General features: G+C 38.9%; 1 protein-coding gene across 2 annotated transcripts in view; it reads right to left on the bottom strand.

The window, feature by feature from the left end:
• The window catches only part of FMN1 (formin 1), a gene marked incomplete at its 5' end in the record, with an annotated part of 348,552 nt that overhangs the window by 271,983 nt on the left and 58,025 nt on the right, over window positions 1-18,544 (bottom strand). The window contains one exon of one of the 2 annotated variants that reach the window (XM_081137909.1): window positions 289-467. The exons of the other annotated variant lie outside the window; for it this stretch is intronic. Within the exon in view, the coding sequence (XP_080994035.1) occupies window positions 289-467 (179 nt within the window). The remainder of the gene's footprint in view (window positions 1-288; window positions 468-18,544) is intronic. 2 annotated transcript variants of the gene reach the window in all.

Genomic DNA, 18,544 nt, shown 5'->3' with positions numbered 1-18,544 from the left:
TATCATCAAATGAGTATTCCCACAGTGAGGTTTAGGCAGCAAAGCTGATGTGAACAGCAGGCTCCAAAAAATTCAGATAAACTGTAAAGTCACTTTCTAGCACACAAATTTCAGATTACCATGATCTGTTTTCTGCAACCGGTTAATTTTTAGACAATGACCCCCTCCCCCCCACACACAAAATGAAGCTCCTGCAGCTTCACAAACATGATTTACATTAAATGCATATTAAATGAACCTCTGTTGACTGCAAAGAATCACAGCACAAACACAAAGATTTCTACTTACATGGAGATCCAAGTACAATTCACTTCTGTTTGTCTTTTCTCTCTCCTCGTGGAGCAGAAAGGGACAAGCTGGTCCAGCTCTATGGCCCAGGACCCACGCACCTCCATCCCTGATGGGAAGGTCTTTAGTGGCTGACTGCTCATTGAAGCAGTCCCTGGGAAAGCCCTCGGAGGAGATGCCTAGACAAACACAGAGAAGACCTTCAGTGACACAGTGGCCAGAAAAACATCAAGCCACCATATTTAGGGACTCTTGGGTGGGTCACTGCATACTACCTCCTCCTTCCCTTTGTTATATTTTTAGTTTGCTTTCCTAATAAATCTATTTTCTCAGCTCCATGCTTGTTACTCTCGCTTGCCAATCCAGGCTACAAAGATCATTCTCATTCAGAATAGAATCAGGGAATGAGCTCGAGGACAGACGTCAGAAGGCTGGGTTGTTGGCTTTACTACTAAAGGTTATCACCTGAGGCATGTCACTGGTGTGTGCATCTTCTGGGGCAGGAACTATACCATGTTCGTCTTCATTTGTGGGGGTAGAATCATCATAAGTGGTGCACATTGGCACTGGGTCAGTTTGTTGAATGAGGGAGGCTACATGAGTGAACTACAGGGAACTCGCTTTTCCCATCTCCAGAATGAGGGTGTTATGCCAGTTCTTATAGAAATGTTAGGATGATGACAGTGAAGTATGTGCCAGGCACTGTTCTCAGCCCTGTTCTTTGATTTTTTTTTTAAAGCACCCTATGGGTAGGTATCACCAGCGTTCCCATTTTAGAAGGAGAAACTGAATCACAAAGATCATAAAGTCAATAAATGGTAAAGCCAGGAATTGAACCCAGGCAGTCAAACATGAGAGGCCATGCTCTCAATGACTAGGCTTTCTGGCCTCTGCCTGGCATTCTTGTGATGACAATGTGTGTTATATAACAGAAGGACCCCCATGGTCAAGTAAGTGTGAGAAAAGCATCATGCTCTATCCCTTAGAGCCACGATTCAGGTTATCATATTAAAGGCCTTGAGTGGCCCTTTAGTAAAGAAACTTAGCTCTGTATAATAGTGTTTTCCAAACTTATTTGACCACAGAATTCATTTAAAGGGGCACCTGATAACCTTGTTGAAAGCCACTAGTGTTCCAATGGAACACAGTTTGGAAAACACTAGGTTAGACCATCTTTAAAGTCCCATATGGCTCTCAAGTTCCTAATTCTCTTTGAATTCCTGGTAAGCAACCCTGAGAAAATATTATGCAACTAGGCAGAAGCCAAGGGGTTAGGCTTCATGTACTTTCACAATAGAGATCACTATTAGATATACGATAGGGTGTTTATTACACATAATCCTTATAAGAGCATCTCTCTGGCAGTGACCCAAATCCAGCCAGTGACTTCCGCCAGCTGAAAACCTGACTTATCAGTAACTTGAGCTGAGAATAAGTCCACTAATAAAAGGATCATGGGATAACACGCTTCTCCTTTAGATTAGAGGAGTATTTTAGAAGAAAGACTCTTTAAAAACAGCCAAGGTTTTGCTGTTTGTTTGCTTGTTCAGTCAGCTGATTTCCAAACACTTCAGAGTGAAAGGTGAGGCAGGTCACTGCATCTCTACAGCTGCCCTCTGGCAGGCTGCCTATAAAACACTTTCCTGTGGCTGCTGAGAAAGTGAGAGTCCAGGGCCTCAGGTGTCTACTCTGCAGACAGAGGGTATCCAGAATATTATAACCAAGCTCTTCCTTCCCCTGGGCCAGACATCTCAGAATGAGAGCATTTCCAGTCACCTGGCCTCACCCCTTCCATATGCCCCTTATTCCCTACACTCTCCAGGGCTTTTGCTTTGGGCCTCCTGTTAGTGCCCCACTCCGGTTCTGAGAGGGGGCGCTCTGCTAAGTTCCTTCACTTTTTCCTTACGGTGACCCCGAGAGGAAGGGTGTTGGCCATGCTTTCATAAGTGAAGAGATTAAAGCTGAGCCCTTTGAACTTCCATTATATGGCTCATCTCCCTCCTAGAATATTTCTGCTCATATCTGGCAAGAAATGAGAAAATAGGCCTAAACTTATGATATACTCTCACCATGCTACCTTATCTTAAAAAATGTATTAATTACTAATCCCATCTCTCATTTTAAGTCCCTTTCTTTTCCTTTCCTTTTCTTTTTGGAATAGCTGCCAACTTTGAGTAAAGTTTACACTGGGTAATAAAATGACATAAAGTGTAATATACACAGAACATAATATACAACGCCTAAGGTAAGACATCCATATCATCAAAGGCACATTGTCTGGTGAGCAGAAGTTCATCATTTAGGTATAAGAGAGTGGTAAATTCCCACATTAGCCAGGATCTCTGTCCTTAGAGAAAATGCAGGTGCGCACACAAACCCACTCGCATGCCCTGCGGTCTGTCCGGCACGGCATTAACGAGGTGTGGAGTGCAATCCATTCACTCTTGTGCAGAGGAAAGACAACATGAAGTTTAGGCAGAAACAATAAACAAGAATTTGGTTTTGGAAATAGTTTTAATTGTATTAAAGAGCCAATTTCTAATACCTAGCGTTTAACCAGACAAAATCCCTATGAAGGAAACAAGCAAGGTAAAAACCATGACGCATAGTAACTTTGGTGAGGATCGATCTGACAGCAAAACACCAAGGGTGAAAGTAAGTAACATTAAAACATTATTCTCAAACATCTGACAAGCAGGTAAGGACATAGGACAAATTCCCCATTAGGACATAATAAACTTATAAAGTAAATCTTTTAATGGAAGTTTTAATAATACCAACGCAAGTTTTTTGAATAGTAAAAAATAAAGCACATGTCTATATTGATTAAAATAGGGAGTAGCCACACCTATTCATTCAATTTACTCTCTTCAACTGAATTTGGTAAAGAGAAGGAAAACTTACCTAAAATTAGGTAAGTATATTCTGTCAAAACAGTCAAATGTCATTTAATTTCCTGACACAAACAGGTTTTGAGGTGTTTGATTTTCACTGATTATTTTATAAAAAGCTTAAAACAGTCTTATCAATTTAATCATATATCTTTCCCTTTCATGTGCATGTTGTAAATTTGTTTTTTACTCAATATTTATTGCTTAATTTGCTTCTCGAAGACATTCCAACAGCTGGATGGACCACACACACACACAGGTTAATTCTACAGCTGACCACTATTAGTAACAACACACAGCACAGTTACAGTACAGGGAGGGAGACTTACCTTGGGACCACTTGGAAAGTCTGTGCTTGTCTCAACCATTCAAATGATGAGCTGCACTTCCTGATGCTAACCTACAACATCAGACTTGGGTTTTGCTGTCAATTGTCAATACAATGGAAGCAGAAAGAAAGGAAAGGTAATATGCCATTTACAACTAAAAGCAGTATCCATAGCTTATCTTTCCAAAATTAAATGTCTCTCTACCTATGGTAGATTGGATTTTTGTTTCCACCTCTTTACTCCCTCCCTTATTATTACTATGCACACAAGGCCTGTTCCAGTTGTCTTGGTAGCTCCTCCCATTGGCCCTTGGATGTGGGACCTGGCCTTTGACTTGCTTTGGCCAATTGAATGTGGGCAATGTGACAGCGTGCCAATTCTGAGCCAAGGCCTTAAGAGGCATTGTGTGTTTTTAAAGCCTGCTTTGTGTCCATGCCATCCTTATTTGACAAGTACACCCTAAGGAACCTGGAATTAGACACACAGAGCAGACCCAAACACATTCTTGCTGCCTGGAGCCAACCTCAGCCGAGCCTGGGTCAGATCACATGACCCTTGGCCAACCCCTAAGCCGATGAATAAGAACAATAAATATTTGCTGTGAGCCACTGAGATTTGGGGTTCATTGCTGAAATAGCTGCCTAATATACTCTCCATCATCTGCCTCCACCAAAAGCACTAAACTTGAAACCATTTTAGCTGAGCAGGCTTAAAGACTATAATAATCTAATTTGTACTAAAAACAATTATTCAGTGTATCAGGTTTTGAAAAATTCAAGTGCAAACTCATAGCATACCCATTTCCTCATTCACACCAAGATCGACACACAAACTACATTGCATCAAAAAAATTAAAATTATTTACCAGGTATTACCTTTAATCATCTAAAGAATATATGCCCACATATATAAATCTACTTTCAAAGAGAAGCTCACAAACATACTATGTAATTACAGTGCCTTTTAGCCTTTCTCTTTTAATTTTTTCCGTCACACCGAGCCCTCACTTGACAGCAATGATGAAGTGGTTATGCCTCCAAAAAGAGAAGAGGGGGGAAAAAGAAATGCCTGAAACTCTTATGAGTTTTTGTTCCTATGCTGTAGCTCCCAAGGCCATTCATCATACTCGACTTAAAATAAATCCAAGAGGTGAAGTTTTCCCAGCCATGAAAATCAGAACCGATATGTAAAGGTAGACAGCTTGTCTTCTGTTATGTTACTCAAACATGTCCTTACAGGCAAGACAGACAGCAATCTAGATGTGTAGCTAATGGAAAGTGACACTAAGTACTGGTAGGGAGGGTGTGTGCCTGTGTGTGCAATTATTCATGTCTGTATCTAGGAAGGCAGAGCTTTGGCAAAAATACAGTATCGTGGCTGGTTTCTGTCAATTAGGGATCAACGCTCTCGTTCTACTGCCCTCATTTTCATTTTTAGTTAAGTTATACAATCCCAGCTAAGCAGATATAGTTCTGAAAAAGCCTCTTATCCACCCATCCCAGCCTCTAACTCTCCTTGCAAGAAGTATGGGGAGAGAGAAATTATGAGCAAGGGCAGACAGGTAGAAGGCAGAGGCAGGGGAAGGCTGACAGCGGATCAGGAAGCAGGAAAGCTATGTCGGTTTCAGAATCTATGAGGAAAGCACCCATAGCCATTAATAAATGCAATGTTTTAATATTTAAGTTCAAGTAAAATAAAATAAAAATTAGAGCTGGAAGGAATTTTGCATCTCTCTCCACCTCCTTGCTCATTTTATAGTAGAGGGAATGGAAATCCAGGAAGACACCGTGATATTTCCAACATACCCAGTTAGTGGCAAAGGCAGAACTAAAATTCAGGTTGCAGGGAAATCTTTCACGCTATTTAGAGAACATTATTGTCAATCCACAGATGGGAATATTGAGGTTTGAGAAAGGAGATGAGAATGGTTTAACAGGCGAGTTCAATTCCTGACTGCGACCTTTGCTAATTGCTTGACCTTGGTGGAATGACTAAACCTACCTGAATCTTTATGTCCTCATTAATAAAATGAAGATAATAAGAATATTCCTGATATTGAGCTGTTTTCCAAATTGTTTTCTTCCAGGAAACTTTTCCTGGGCTGGGGGCGATGTATTGATGAGGGATACAAACAAATCCCGGTTTCAAGTAAAGAAACCTGTATGCAATGAGAGCATGTGAAACATCACATGCTCATGTTAAGCACTATTTTTTGTCAAAGAAGACAAAGAGAAAAATAATTAAGCTCATAAGAATTCTTGGTAGCACTGCAGTGCAGCAGATCCCAAATCTGTTCAAGTTCTAAAAATAGAATTCACGTCATCAAATGCAACAGCTCCAAGAACGTGGCTGATCATCTCCAAAAAGAGCAGCTCCTCGGGGCCCTTCACAGACACTCCATGACAGTTAAACACATGAGCCTAGAGCCATGAATAAAATTATTTATGGGCATAGCTTTAAATGAAATCACATTTTAAAGAGGTACATGAACATATATTGTTATGATTATTACATTAACCTCTTTCCAGGATCCTTTCCTGTGAAGAACACAGATGATAGGTGACAAGCAAATAGTACTCAAGTCAGGACTCATTTATGGCTTGAGTTATGGTGAATATTTTAACACCTGAAAAACAGGGGCATGTATTTAAAGTAGCACAAATGATACTGAGTCACCCTGTTTTAAACTGAATAGAAGGTAGGAGCAGATGCATCTAAGTAAGGTTTGGTGCAGAAAAGACCAAGAAAGGACCAAATTTGGAAGGTTGCAGGATTTACTGAGACATTAAGAACCTCTGTCCATTTTCAGATAATAAATGCTTAAGAAATTAGATGTTGGTATTTCAAATTCCTAAGTTATCAAAAAATTTTGGTAGTTTGGTCGTAAGAAATATACTTATTAACAAAAAAATACCAATGTGAAAAACAAGAATACAAAAAAATTTCTTATAGTATTCATTATAAATAAACTTGAATAACATGCTTCCTTCTTACATCACATTATTTTGGTTATGATGGGGACAGTTGCACCAATGGGGAAGCCAACTCTTGAAGAGATATCACATAATTACTAATTATATTAATAGCTAAGAAGGTATAGTTAAAAAATAATAACTACAAAATACTAAGCCTTGAGTTAAAAATATATATATAATAATGGCTTTTTAAAAATTCCTTCCCACAAAGAAATGATCTTAAGAAACTCACAAAAACTGAATACATAGGGTGTCCCCCAAAAATGTACACACAATTAACAGCTGATAACTCATTTAATTTTCACTCCTTTTCAGGTTTAACCAATTTGAAATAATGGGTGAAGCCAGACTAAGCTTTAAACAAAGAAAATTTATCCTAAAGTGCCACTAGATTTTTTTAATGAGGATGCATAAAAGATAAAATGTACAGTGCAAAACCAGCAACAGTCAACGAATTGAGGGCACACAAATACCGAACAAAATGATAATTGATGTGTGTAATTAATTCCTTGCTTCATGTATCAGCAGTGCCTGGACCAGAACAGTCATCAGTTTGAAAACAGGCATTGACAAAAAAAATTATTCATTTCTGTAGATTCTTTTAAATTTTGAAAATGAACTCTATGTTAATAAACACTGAATTTTTAATCACTCAAAGTGTGTATACATTTTTGAGGAGACACCCTGTATATAACAAGATTTAGACAAAAAAATTAATAAGGCACATATGCTAATCTTAAGGGTAAATACTTAAGAGATTAAGAACAAAATATGACTTTGAGTGTCCTTGCAAACAAAGCAAGAACATTTGGTTATTTTGCTCCTATTATCAAAAGGAAGAAAATACTGATCCTTCAGGGCTGACAAAGATTTTTTTCCGATATTAAATTCCGAGAGACACTGTTATTTAATAGAATTAGTTCCACCTTAGCCTTAGCTCCATCCTAGCTGCCTGACCAACAATTAATTTCACAAAGTCAGTGGGGGTGGTCTAGTTGTTGACCAATAGCCTTTTTCCTCCTAACCAGAAAGGTGTAGAAATATCTTGACTGCCCAATGATTTACAACTGTAGCGATGAGCTCTTCAGCAAAGCAGCCAAGTCGTGGCCTTTCTGAAATAGCCAAATTCTTGAATTTGCCAAGATCTTAGCACCAGAGTTTTTCTATCTTCCTTCTCCCACCAGGCATTAGTACTGAGGGAGAGTCCTGCATTTTACCCCCAACAACCTTAACTGAGGCCTGACTTATCGCTTTCTCTTCCCACAAATCCATTTTCTTTTCTTTTTTTCCTTCTACACCATGATAAGATAATTCAAGTCACAGCAACATAATGTTGGTGAAACAGCACCAGAATGTCACCAGTTCTTGAGTTCTGGCTAAGAAAGAATTCAGAGCCAAGACTCAAGCTACAAGAGAAAGTTTATTTAGAAAGTCACGGAGGTGAAAGAAATGAGTGATAGAAGAAATGGGCTCAGGAAACAAGTTACAGAGGCAAAAGAAAGGCCTTTGGTGCTTAGGAGAGAGAAGGGTAAAGGTAACGTGCAGGAGAAGGAGAAGGAAAGGCGTGGGTGTGCTCCCACGAGGGCAAGTGCCCCAAATCCATTTTCTTCAGGGTGAGTGATGTCCTACATATGAGACATTTACCACATGTCACACACTTTCTACAGATTACACATTATTGAGAATCTTCACAATAATCTGCAAGGTAGTTAGTTATAAAGTAACCCCTCTTTAAAGATGAGAAACTGCCCTAGCCAGTTTGGTCCAGTGGTTAGAGCGTCGGCCCATGGACTGAAGGGTCCCGGATTCGATTCCAGCCAAGGGCACGTCCCTCAGTTGCAGGCTCGATCCCTGATCCCAACCCAGGGCACATACATGCAGGAGGCAACCAATTGATATGTCTCTCTCACATAGATGTCGCTTTCTCTCTCCCTTCCACTCTCTCTAAAAATCAGTGGAAAAGTTATCCTCATGTAAGGATTAAAAAAAAACAAAAAACAAAAGATGAGAAAACTAATAAAACAGAGAAGTTCACTTTGTCCAGGGTCAAACAGTAAGTAGTAGAACTGAGTTCTGAACCCAGAGCCTGGAATTTACTTCCTGCCATAGACAACTAGAAACTAAACGAAATATAAGAAACAACTATTTTTAGATATTCAATAGCAAGCAGCACACTATAATGCTTGAAAAAAGTAAATCTAAGTGAGTCTAATAATTGCCTAGGCTAAAAGGTGATTTCTGGACTGAAAATAATTAATAGGGCCCCAGTGACCTCTGGAGCATTATCAAGTAGTCTAACATATGTAAAATTAGAAGGAGGGGGCCAAGAGAAAGAGAAAAATATTTAAGTAAATATTGGCTAGTATTTTCTAAATTTGATAAAAATCATAAACCCACAAACCAAAGAAGCTCAATAAACCTTAAGGGGGATAAACATACAAAAAAATCATAATAAATAAAATTGCTGAAAACCAGTGATAAAAAGAATATTGTAAAAGCATTCAGAGGAAAAGGTAATATTATATGTAGAAAACCAAAGAAAAGAATTATGACAAACTTCTTGTCACAACATGCAAGCCAGAAGACAATGGAATGACAACCTTAAAGTACAGAAAGATTTTAAAAATGCTAAAAGATAAAAGATTTTAAAAGTCAACCTAAAATTTTCTTTTCTTTTCTTTTCTTCTTTTAATCCTCACCTGAGGATATTTTTTTCCATTGCTTTTCAGAGAGAGTGGAAGGGAGAGAGGGAGAGAGAGAATCATTGATGTGAGAGAGACACATTGATTGGTTGCCTCCTGCACAAGCCCCGACCTGGGGCTGAGGATCGAGCTTGCAACCGAGGTATGTGCCCTTGGCTGGAACTGAACCCAGGACCTTTCAGTCCAAGGGCCGATGCTCTAACCACTGAGTCAAACAGGCTAGGGCTTTTTTTATTTTCTTTTTTGTTCAACCTAGAATCTTATGTCCAACAAAAATATCTTCCAAAATGGAAGAAAAACCATACTGTCAAAAGCTAGACAACTTATCTCCACTTTACTTAGACTATAGAAAGTGTTAATAATTTTTTTCAGGCAAAGAGGAAAAAAATACCAGAAGAAAATGTGGACCTTGGCAGGTGTGGCTCAGTTGGTTGAGCATCATTCCATACACCAAGAGGTCACCAGTTCAATTCCTGGTTGGCGCATATGCCCAGGTTGCAGACTCGATCCCAGGTAGGGGGCGGACAGGAGGCAGCCAATCAATCGTTCTCTCACTGATGTTTCTCTCTCCCCCTCTCCCTTCCTCTCTCTTTCTAAAATCAATAAAAATATATTTTAAAAAAGAAAAAAAAATTGGAAAACATCAAAACTAAATAAACATATGAGTAAGTACACAAGACATTTTTTTCTAGTTACTAAAGTTATTTAAAATATAATTAACTGGAGCAAAAAACAATATATTGTAGGGCTTATAACATGAATATACAAAATACTGACAACACAACAGCACAACATCCACAGGGGAGAAATGGAAATATTCTGTTGTAAGAGTTACACATTTATGAAAAGTGATAAATATTTGAAAATAGACTGAGATATATTAAACTTGCATATTATAAACTCTAGAGTGACCAGTTTTTAAAAATAGTATCTCCAACGATGGATATAATATGAAATCCTAGAAAGTATTCAATCCAAAAGAAGACAGAAAATTATGTAAAAGGAACAAAGAACAAATGGAAAGTAGATTAAAACTCAACCATAGTGATAGTTACAGTAAATGTATAGCGCTTAAAAGTCCCCAATTTAAAGTCAGAGTTTATCAGACTGGATTTAAAAGATAAGACTCAACCATATGTTATGTACAAGAAACTCATTTTAAATATAAAAATCATAAATAGACTAACACTAAAAGGATGGGGAAAATTATACTGTGAAAACACTGATCACAGAAAACTTGAGTGACTATTTTTTTCATGTTCATTTTTCCTTTATTATTTTTAAATTTTTATTGAACTTATTGGAGTGACATTGGTCAATAAAATTGTATAGGTTTCAGGTGCACAACTCTGTAACATATCATCTGTATATTGTATTGTGTGTTCCCCAACCCCAGTCAAGTCTCCTTCCATCACCGTCGATCCCCCCTTTACCCTCTTCTTCCTTCCTCCAACCCCCTTTCCCTATTTATTCCTTTTTTAATCAACAGACATTTGCAGAGGGTTTACTATGTTCCAGGTAGACATATTGGAGATTTAAATGTGAATACCATACTAAAGCCAGCCTTTATACCGCTTAAAAACCTAGTAAAGAGACAGGTAAAGAGAGAAATTATAGTAACACATTAGTCTTAGAATTAGGGTATGAAGGAAGTAAGAAAAATAGAAATTTGAAATTTGCCAGGGAGAGTTGGGGGAAGGCTTCAACGAATAGGTTAACATTTCAGCTGCTTCTTAAAGGAGTAAGGGGGTGGGGGTAGAATACTCTAAGCTGAGGGTACAGCATTTGTAAAAGCACCCAGACTCTGAAGGGGCCTGCCACGTCTTGAGAATTGCAAGAATTCAATATCACTGCCAAGTGATACTGAATGAGCAGAGGGGATAGGGAAAGGAATTAGACTGAAAACGAAGAAACAAACACTGAAAGCTTTGGGTGGTGCCACTGTTTTCTGATATGAACCTGGAAAATGTTTAATCTCAGCTAATTAATTTAGTAAGACGGAGATTTTTCTAGGATGTTAAACAACTATTTTAATATCAGAAAAAAATAAACTTCAAAATGAGATATGTTGCCAGGAATAAAGAGAGAATTTCCATAATGATAAAGGAGTCAATCAATCAAAAAAGACATAACAGTCCTAAGTTTGTACCTAGTAAAACAACTTCAAAATATATGAAGTGAAACTACTAGAACTAAACTGAAAAATATGTAATTCACATATATTTGGAGATTTCCACACTCTTCTCTTAGTAATTAATAGAATGGGTTGACAGAGAAATCAATAGAAATACAGAAGAATTAAACAACATTACCACCAACTTTCCTAATTGATATTTATAAGATAGTCCATCCAATAACTATAGAATACATATTATTTTCAAGTGCATATAGAATTTATCGAAATAGACCTTATATTAGGCCATAAAATAAGTCTTAATAAATTTAAAAGGATCAAAGTCATAAAAAATACATTCACTAACCACAATGGAAATAAATTATATACCAATAACAGAAAGCCATCTGCAAAATCCCCAATATTTGGACATTAGACAACACACTTCAAAATAACTCATAGGTCAAAGAATTATAAGGGAAATTAGAAAATACTTGGTATTCAGCTAAAGCAGTGATAGAAATTCAGTCTATGTACTACTGAGTGACTGCCGTCTGGCACTCTGGTCAACATCTTAATATTTATTCCCTGGACTTAGGGATATCTGTCTGGTACAGTTGATGTCTGGTTAACTCATAGACAACAGAGGATTCAGTAAATTTTGCCTCTTGGATGTTGAATGCAGAAGCCCTATTTAGGGGTTTTTTTTTGAGTGGGGGTTGCCTCACTAGGCTCCCAGACACTTTTAGTCTCTAGGATTAAGCAAGCACTGTAACATTATTCTGGAAAAAAAATAACTAGTCAAGAAAAAGGAACTGGAGATACCAACAATGAAGGTTCTTCAAGACACAGCTGTCCCCGATCACCCTACAAAGTGAAGCTCAAATCCAGTATCTTTTCACAGACACTCAGAGCTTCCAATCAGCTTTTTAGTCCCCAGATCTCAAGCATGTACAGACAACCGAAGACTATGAGGCAGCCGAGGAGAACATCTGACAAAAATAAAGAGCCAGAAAGTGGAGAGCAAGAGGAAAAAGAGGTTGCGTCACTGCATACCTGCTGGATCAAGACTTTGGAGGTGACAACTTTTGTTGGCAGCCGTAGCTCTTGCCACCTGGCTCTCTTCCTTGCCTCCAGCCCTTGCCAGTTTCCTGTGCCACTGTCCCCACCCTTTGCCCCTAGGGTTGATAATGGCCTTTTGCCATTACTAATTTCCGGTAACCTCACAAACCCATGCTGGTTTTCTTAATCAGCCTCGACATGATCTCTTCATTAAGTTATTTTCAGTTTAAACCCTTCTGAATGTACACCTGTTTTCTGCCAGGACTCTGATAGGATAACTGGTATCAGGAATGGAGATTATTTCCTACCTTTCACATGCCTGTGGTTTGCTACCTGATGTTCACCATACCCACTGAGAATAATAGCAGCAGTGCAATGGGCCCGTGTAATCTTTTGTAGGATATCAAAATGATCAAGCTCTTTTCAGATTATATTATGACAGAGAAAAGGAAAACTGCCATAGCCCTAAAGTAAGGCAGTGACAAGTATACTGCTGTCCCTTCCACTTGAAGATGAATTGACTGGACTGAAAATAAAGCATTTTCTGAATCAATAAGAGCACACAGCTCCCAGGGCTGTGCTGACATGCTCACAAGTAAGTACACCGTATCCGATACAGTGCTTGCAGCTTGCACCCCTGTGTAATTAAGTTTGCAATAATCCAGTAATTGTCTGAAAGCCATGTTTTCTCAGTAGCCAAAAGAAAATTTAAACAAGACTATGGTATGAATAGCCATCCCTGCAACTATCCCAAGGGCATAGTATATATACTTTCAACTAGTGGGGAAAATGTGGTACCATTTCACCCAGAATACACAGATCTGGGGACCCAAAGTAGGGTGAGAGCGGCCCTTCTCACCCCTACACCTGCTAAATCACTGGCATAATGTTTGCTTCCTGTCCTTGCAACCTTGGGCTCGGTGAGTTTGGAGATCTTAGTGCCCAAAGGGTGAATCCTTCCACCAGGGAACAAAGTCATGGTCTAACAAGCCACGGAGCTGGGAGTACTCCCAGGCCGTTTTAGGTTCTTACACATTAGAGATACATTTATTTATTTTTCCAGTGCCTCAAAAAATAAATGTCTTTTGTAGAATATCTTGAACTCGATCTAGAGTACTGAACTTCTGTAATCAAAGAAACAACAGTACATGTTGAAGCTGCACATTTTAAAAAATAGTATAGAATGAATGTCCTCATATGAATATTAAAATGATAAAGAAAGCTATTGTCAAACAAGTACTTTCAAAGCTTCCCATTAAAAGAGTACATTGGTATACATCCTTGAAGAGTTACTTGACAATAATATCTGAAACAGGGGTTGACCAAATACAACGGCCAAATACAACATTTAACCTGTTTTTTCTGCAGCCTGTGGGCTAAGAATGGTTCTTTCATTTTTCAATAAAGGAAAGAAAGGAGGAGGGAGAGAGGCAGGGAGAAGCGATGGGAGAGGGGGAAGAGACTCGGCAGCACCAACAGAGACCTCGCAGCCATTCAAACAAAAAACATTTACTATTTGATTCTTCACAGAGAGTGTTTGCTGATTCCTATTCTAAAATGTTAACATATCCTTTAACCAGCAAAATTGACTCGTGTGAATCTATTCTAGAAAAATAATCATTTTGCTATTCAAGATCTTTGTAAAGGATATATTTGTGGACAGAAAAGGGGTTCTACAGAAAGTACCCTCACAGATCAGGGTGATCTGATTATAAATTCCTAACTGGGCAGGTCATGGTGGGTAGTCAGGCCCCAGGCATATAATTTCTTTATTTTTATTTCTTTTAAAATATGTTTTTATTGATTTCAGAGAAAGAAAGGGAGAGGGAGAGAGAGAGAAACATCAATGATGAGAGTCACTGATTGAGAACTGTGACCTCCTGGTTCATAGGTCAAACACTGAGCCATGCCGGCTGGGCAGGCATATAACTTCTTTAGTAAAAAGTTTATCTTTATCTTTACCTTAAGCAAGCCCTGTCCATTGTTTCTGTGCATCTAGGTTAACACAGCTTTGAAATAACCACCCTCATGAAAGCACACAATCTTACCCTGTTCTGTAATCCAACCCCTGCCTCACTTTCTCCCACCTTCATGGAATCTTCCTTATGTTCCCTCCTTAATTTCAAATGCATAAAAGAAACTGCAAAACTGTCATTCTCTGAAGCATTTGAGATCTTGCTTCCTGGCAACTGTCCTCAGTTTTTCTCAAATAAAATCTTATGAAAATTGTTTACAGGTTTGCACATTTTTCACATCAACATATTGTCAGTATAGGTTGTCCATCAAAGTATAATTTGTGATAGAAAAAGTAGGAAACTAAATGCCATAAACATTATATAAACCCTTGTAAGACTTCCTACTCTGTTCAGGGCTGAATTAGACACTGGAAGCAAAAAGATAGAATGAGACAGAATTCGGTTTCTCTAAAGGGTTTGCTTCCAAGTTCAAATAAATATTTTAATAAATATGTTCTCATATTCTATTTTACTCATTTGAAAGTATTTCTCTTTTTTTTTTTTTTCATTTCAAAATATTTGTTATCATTTTCTCTTCTGCTAAAAAGAAACAACAAACCCCAAATGGAATCATTTTGCTAAGCTCCACCAAGACTGAACTCCTAACCTAACTACAGTTTCGGCCTGTCCTAAGAGTGGACCAATCAGTCTAGAATTTCTTGGTCAGCACCAGTGAGGTAATCTGCCTGATAAGACCCCCTAAGGGAAGGTGACTGGCCTGAAGTAATCCACTCTTCTAACTTTCTTTGTCCCACCATATTTCTGTCTATAGAATCCTTCCATTTTGTACAACCCCTCAGAGCGCGCTTCTAGTTGCTATATAGGATGCTGCCCGATTCATGAAGCCAGTTAGATCAAGTTTATTCTGTTGAATTTTGTTCTTTAACACTTTAAACTATAGTATGCCCTAAAACAAAACAAAACAAAAAACAAATAAAAAACTATGCCACCAAAATGAGTGTCATGTTTTCATGCAGAATATTAGAGGAGTTGGTATCTTTTCTTTTCTTGTTTTAAAATTTTTATTTGATTTTAGAGAGAGGGAAGAGGAGAGAGAGATAGATTTGTTGTTCCACTTATTTATGCATTTACTGGTTGATTCTTGTATATTCCCTGACATGGGTTCAAACCCACAACCTTGGTGCACTGGGACGATGCTCTAACCAACTGAGCTACCTGGACAGGGAAGTGTCTTTTCAGAATGTTTTGTTAAGCTAAGTTATCATAGTTTCTTTTTCTTTACACTTTGAATCTATTTGGTCAAACATAAAATTAACCCAGATCAACTTCAATTTAGTGGTTGTTCTTAGCATTTTATCACTACTTGAAAATTGCCTTATTTTTTCATTCCCCTGAGGGGAATACTATAATCTCAAATGCGATTTTACTATGTCTTGGGGCTGTTGTCCTAGCAGAAAATAGCTCCAACTTAAAATGCATGTTAGTATGCGACAGGCTAGTAAGCTAGGACAAGCGGAATAAGGAAACTAAGACAGATAGAGGGCCAAGCAGTTTACAGCCATCTAGTAAATCACAAAATCCTAGCTCCTATAACCGAGGACACTTAAGAGTACTGTAAATAGTTTACACTTCTCCCCAACCAGAGGGTAAATAGCTTAAATCACCCTACTCCAATTAGTGCCATTTGCCAACCACACCCAAAGGAATAAATTTCATTTTGGCACATCAGCATAAAACTGATGAATATTCTATTGAGATCCTCTCCTAAGACCTCCCCCAAACTCCCAGCCTTTAAAAGCCCACAAAATAGCCCTGGCTCTGGCCAATGTGGCTCAGTTGGTTGGGCATCATCCTGTTCACTGAAAGGTTGCTAGTTCGATTCCTGTCAGTACACATGCTGTGGGCTCGATCCTGCAGGGTACTTGCAGGAGGCAGCTGGTCGATGTTTTGTTTCTCTCCCTCTTCCTTCCTCTCTCTCTAAAAATCAATTTAAAAAATCTTTTAAAAATAAAATAAAATAAAAGTCCACAAAACGAAGGTCCCAGTGTGTGCTCTCCCTCCTGGGAGCACTCCCATGCCTTTCCCTTCCCTCTCTTCTTCCAAACTTTAAGGGGCCACATGAGGCTTGCAGCCAGGGAGCACTGGGCAGTGGCAGCTCGTCCCGAGCTAATCCCCAGAACCTGGCCCCAAGGTCCCCTTTTCTCTGATTTCCTAGTGAGCCAAAGCAGCCCAGCCCACACTCATTCCCCCACCTAGTCCCTCTCTTGTTGCTTCTATCCTAGGCCCTCCCTTGTTTCACTGTCCCCAGCTTTAATAAACATCCTCTAAAAATCACCTGAACTAGTCTTGTGAAATCTTTACTGCATGAAGTCAAGAACCCACACACTACCCCCTGGCACAAGGCGGACCCGCTCAGGGCCAGGTCCCCTTCCTGGTAACAAGTAGAAAAAAATCAATTTACTAAAAGAAAATTCTCTTCATAGGCAAATTTTTCAGGAAAGCAAATGACCCATAAAGTAAGCTAAATCTGTACTAAAATAAAATTGAGTTCATCATGTATTTTTCAGCCAAGAAGAATTTATCAATATACTCAAGTTCATGATAAACATTCTCTGAAACGATTCCACCAAACAGTAATGGAATAGAAACCTTTGAATCTAGTGTTGCTGAGAAATTATAAACAAGCACAAGATGGTCAATAAAGGCTTCAGAAGAGCAAAGAAAATCACACTGAATTGTATTGTGCTGACAAGTTTCAGGAGTAGGGTTTTTACTGTGGGCTCACATTTTTTTTTTTTTAAATATATCTTTATTGATTTCAGAGAGAGGAAAGGAGAGGGAGAGAGAGAGAGAGAAACATCAATGATGAGAGGGTCATTGATCGGCCGCCTCCTGCACGCCCCCGACTGGGGATCGAGCCCGCAACCCGGGCATGTGCCCTGACCGGGAATCGAACCCCGATCGCCTGGATCCTAGGTCGATGCTCAACCGCTGAGCCACGGCCGGCCGGGCAAGGGCTCACATTTTATTTACATAAACAGAAGTAGTCTTTCTTGTCAAATTTTCACAATTTATCATTTAAAATATAGTATGAGGCACTGCAGTGACTTGTTAATGAATGGAAGCACCAAATAATGGTGGAAATATAGAAAATTCCTAGGGAAAGCCACACCTCCCTGGTATGAGGTTAAGGAAAATGACATATCAGGGAATTCAGCACAATTAAAACATGAGCTGCATCCAAGCCCGCTCCAGCCACTGAGAACTAAAGGAAATGAAAACACAATTACTAAGGAAACTTGTAATACGTATCTATTTCTACAGCAATGTCTTCCAGCAAGGATAGAGTGAATTAACTGAAAAGAGAAAATAGTAATGAAAAAAATGGATAATTTGATGTAAATTAGTAAAGGTGTTAAACTTTGCTGAAGGAATTTGATGCGGCTTTCTTTGCAGAAAAAAATTTTCAAAACATTTCTATTTTTAAAATAATGCTATTTTGAACCTTCTTTGCACCATTAAAAGAGAGAGCAAAAGAATGTTGAAATTTTGTCGTGGTAGCTTCTGTAGTGAGCAGAAGGTAGAATGATCCTCTCCCAGGGTTGGTTCTCAGAGAGCTGGTGGAGCTACCCTGGGAGGCAGCATTTTGTAAGCTGACAGCTGTCTTGAAACAGTTCTGACCTGATGACCAATGTACATGATGCTATCTCTCTCACTGCCTGGATACAGGAGGCCAGAAATTGAGGGGTTAATAGCAAACGCTTTTATTCTCGTTCTAAAAATTCTAGGCCCAGTGCTCTGGGTGCTCTGGATGCTTCATTACCAAATGGAGATACACTCCCACTGGGCATGGGTGGGAAACAAGAGTCTCCCCCAGAATTAGAAACAGAGACATTCTCTGGGCCATTTTTACCTTTTCCTGCCAGGAAATGAACAGGCAAAAGAGGGAGAGGGGTTATGATTAATAGCTAGCATGATTCATCCTATTAAAGGGAACTAGGCTTATTGGGGACTCAGTGGGGTACGAGAGGAATCTGAAGAACAGGTTAACAGAAGACTCATAATATGATCCAGGCTGCGCTGTCAAAAGTTCAGGTGCCTAAGAAACAAAGGATCCTCCATCCTCCAAAGAAATTCAGACCAGCTGAACTGCTGGCTAACGGCAAGAACAACTTGACAGGGGTAATGAATGGGGAACAACCCAGAGC

Source organism: Miniopterus schreibersii, assembly GCF_964146895.1.
Source record: "Miniopterus schreibersii genome assembly, chromosome: 1".
In the NCBI taxonomy this organism is placed as follows: Eukaryota; Metazoa; Chordata; class Mammalia; order Chiroptera; family Miniopteridae; genus Miniopterus; species Miniopterus schreibersii.
The sequence above is the reverse complement of the archived record's forward strand: the minus strand, read 5'-3'. Positions and strand labels throughout refer to the sequence as shown.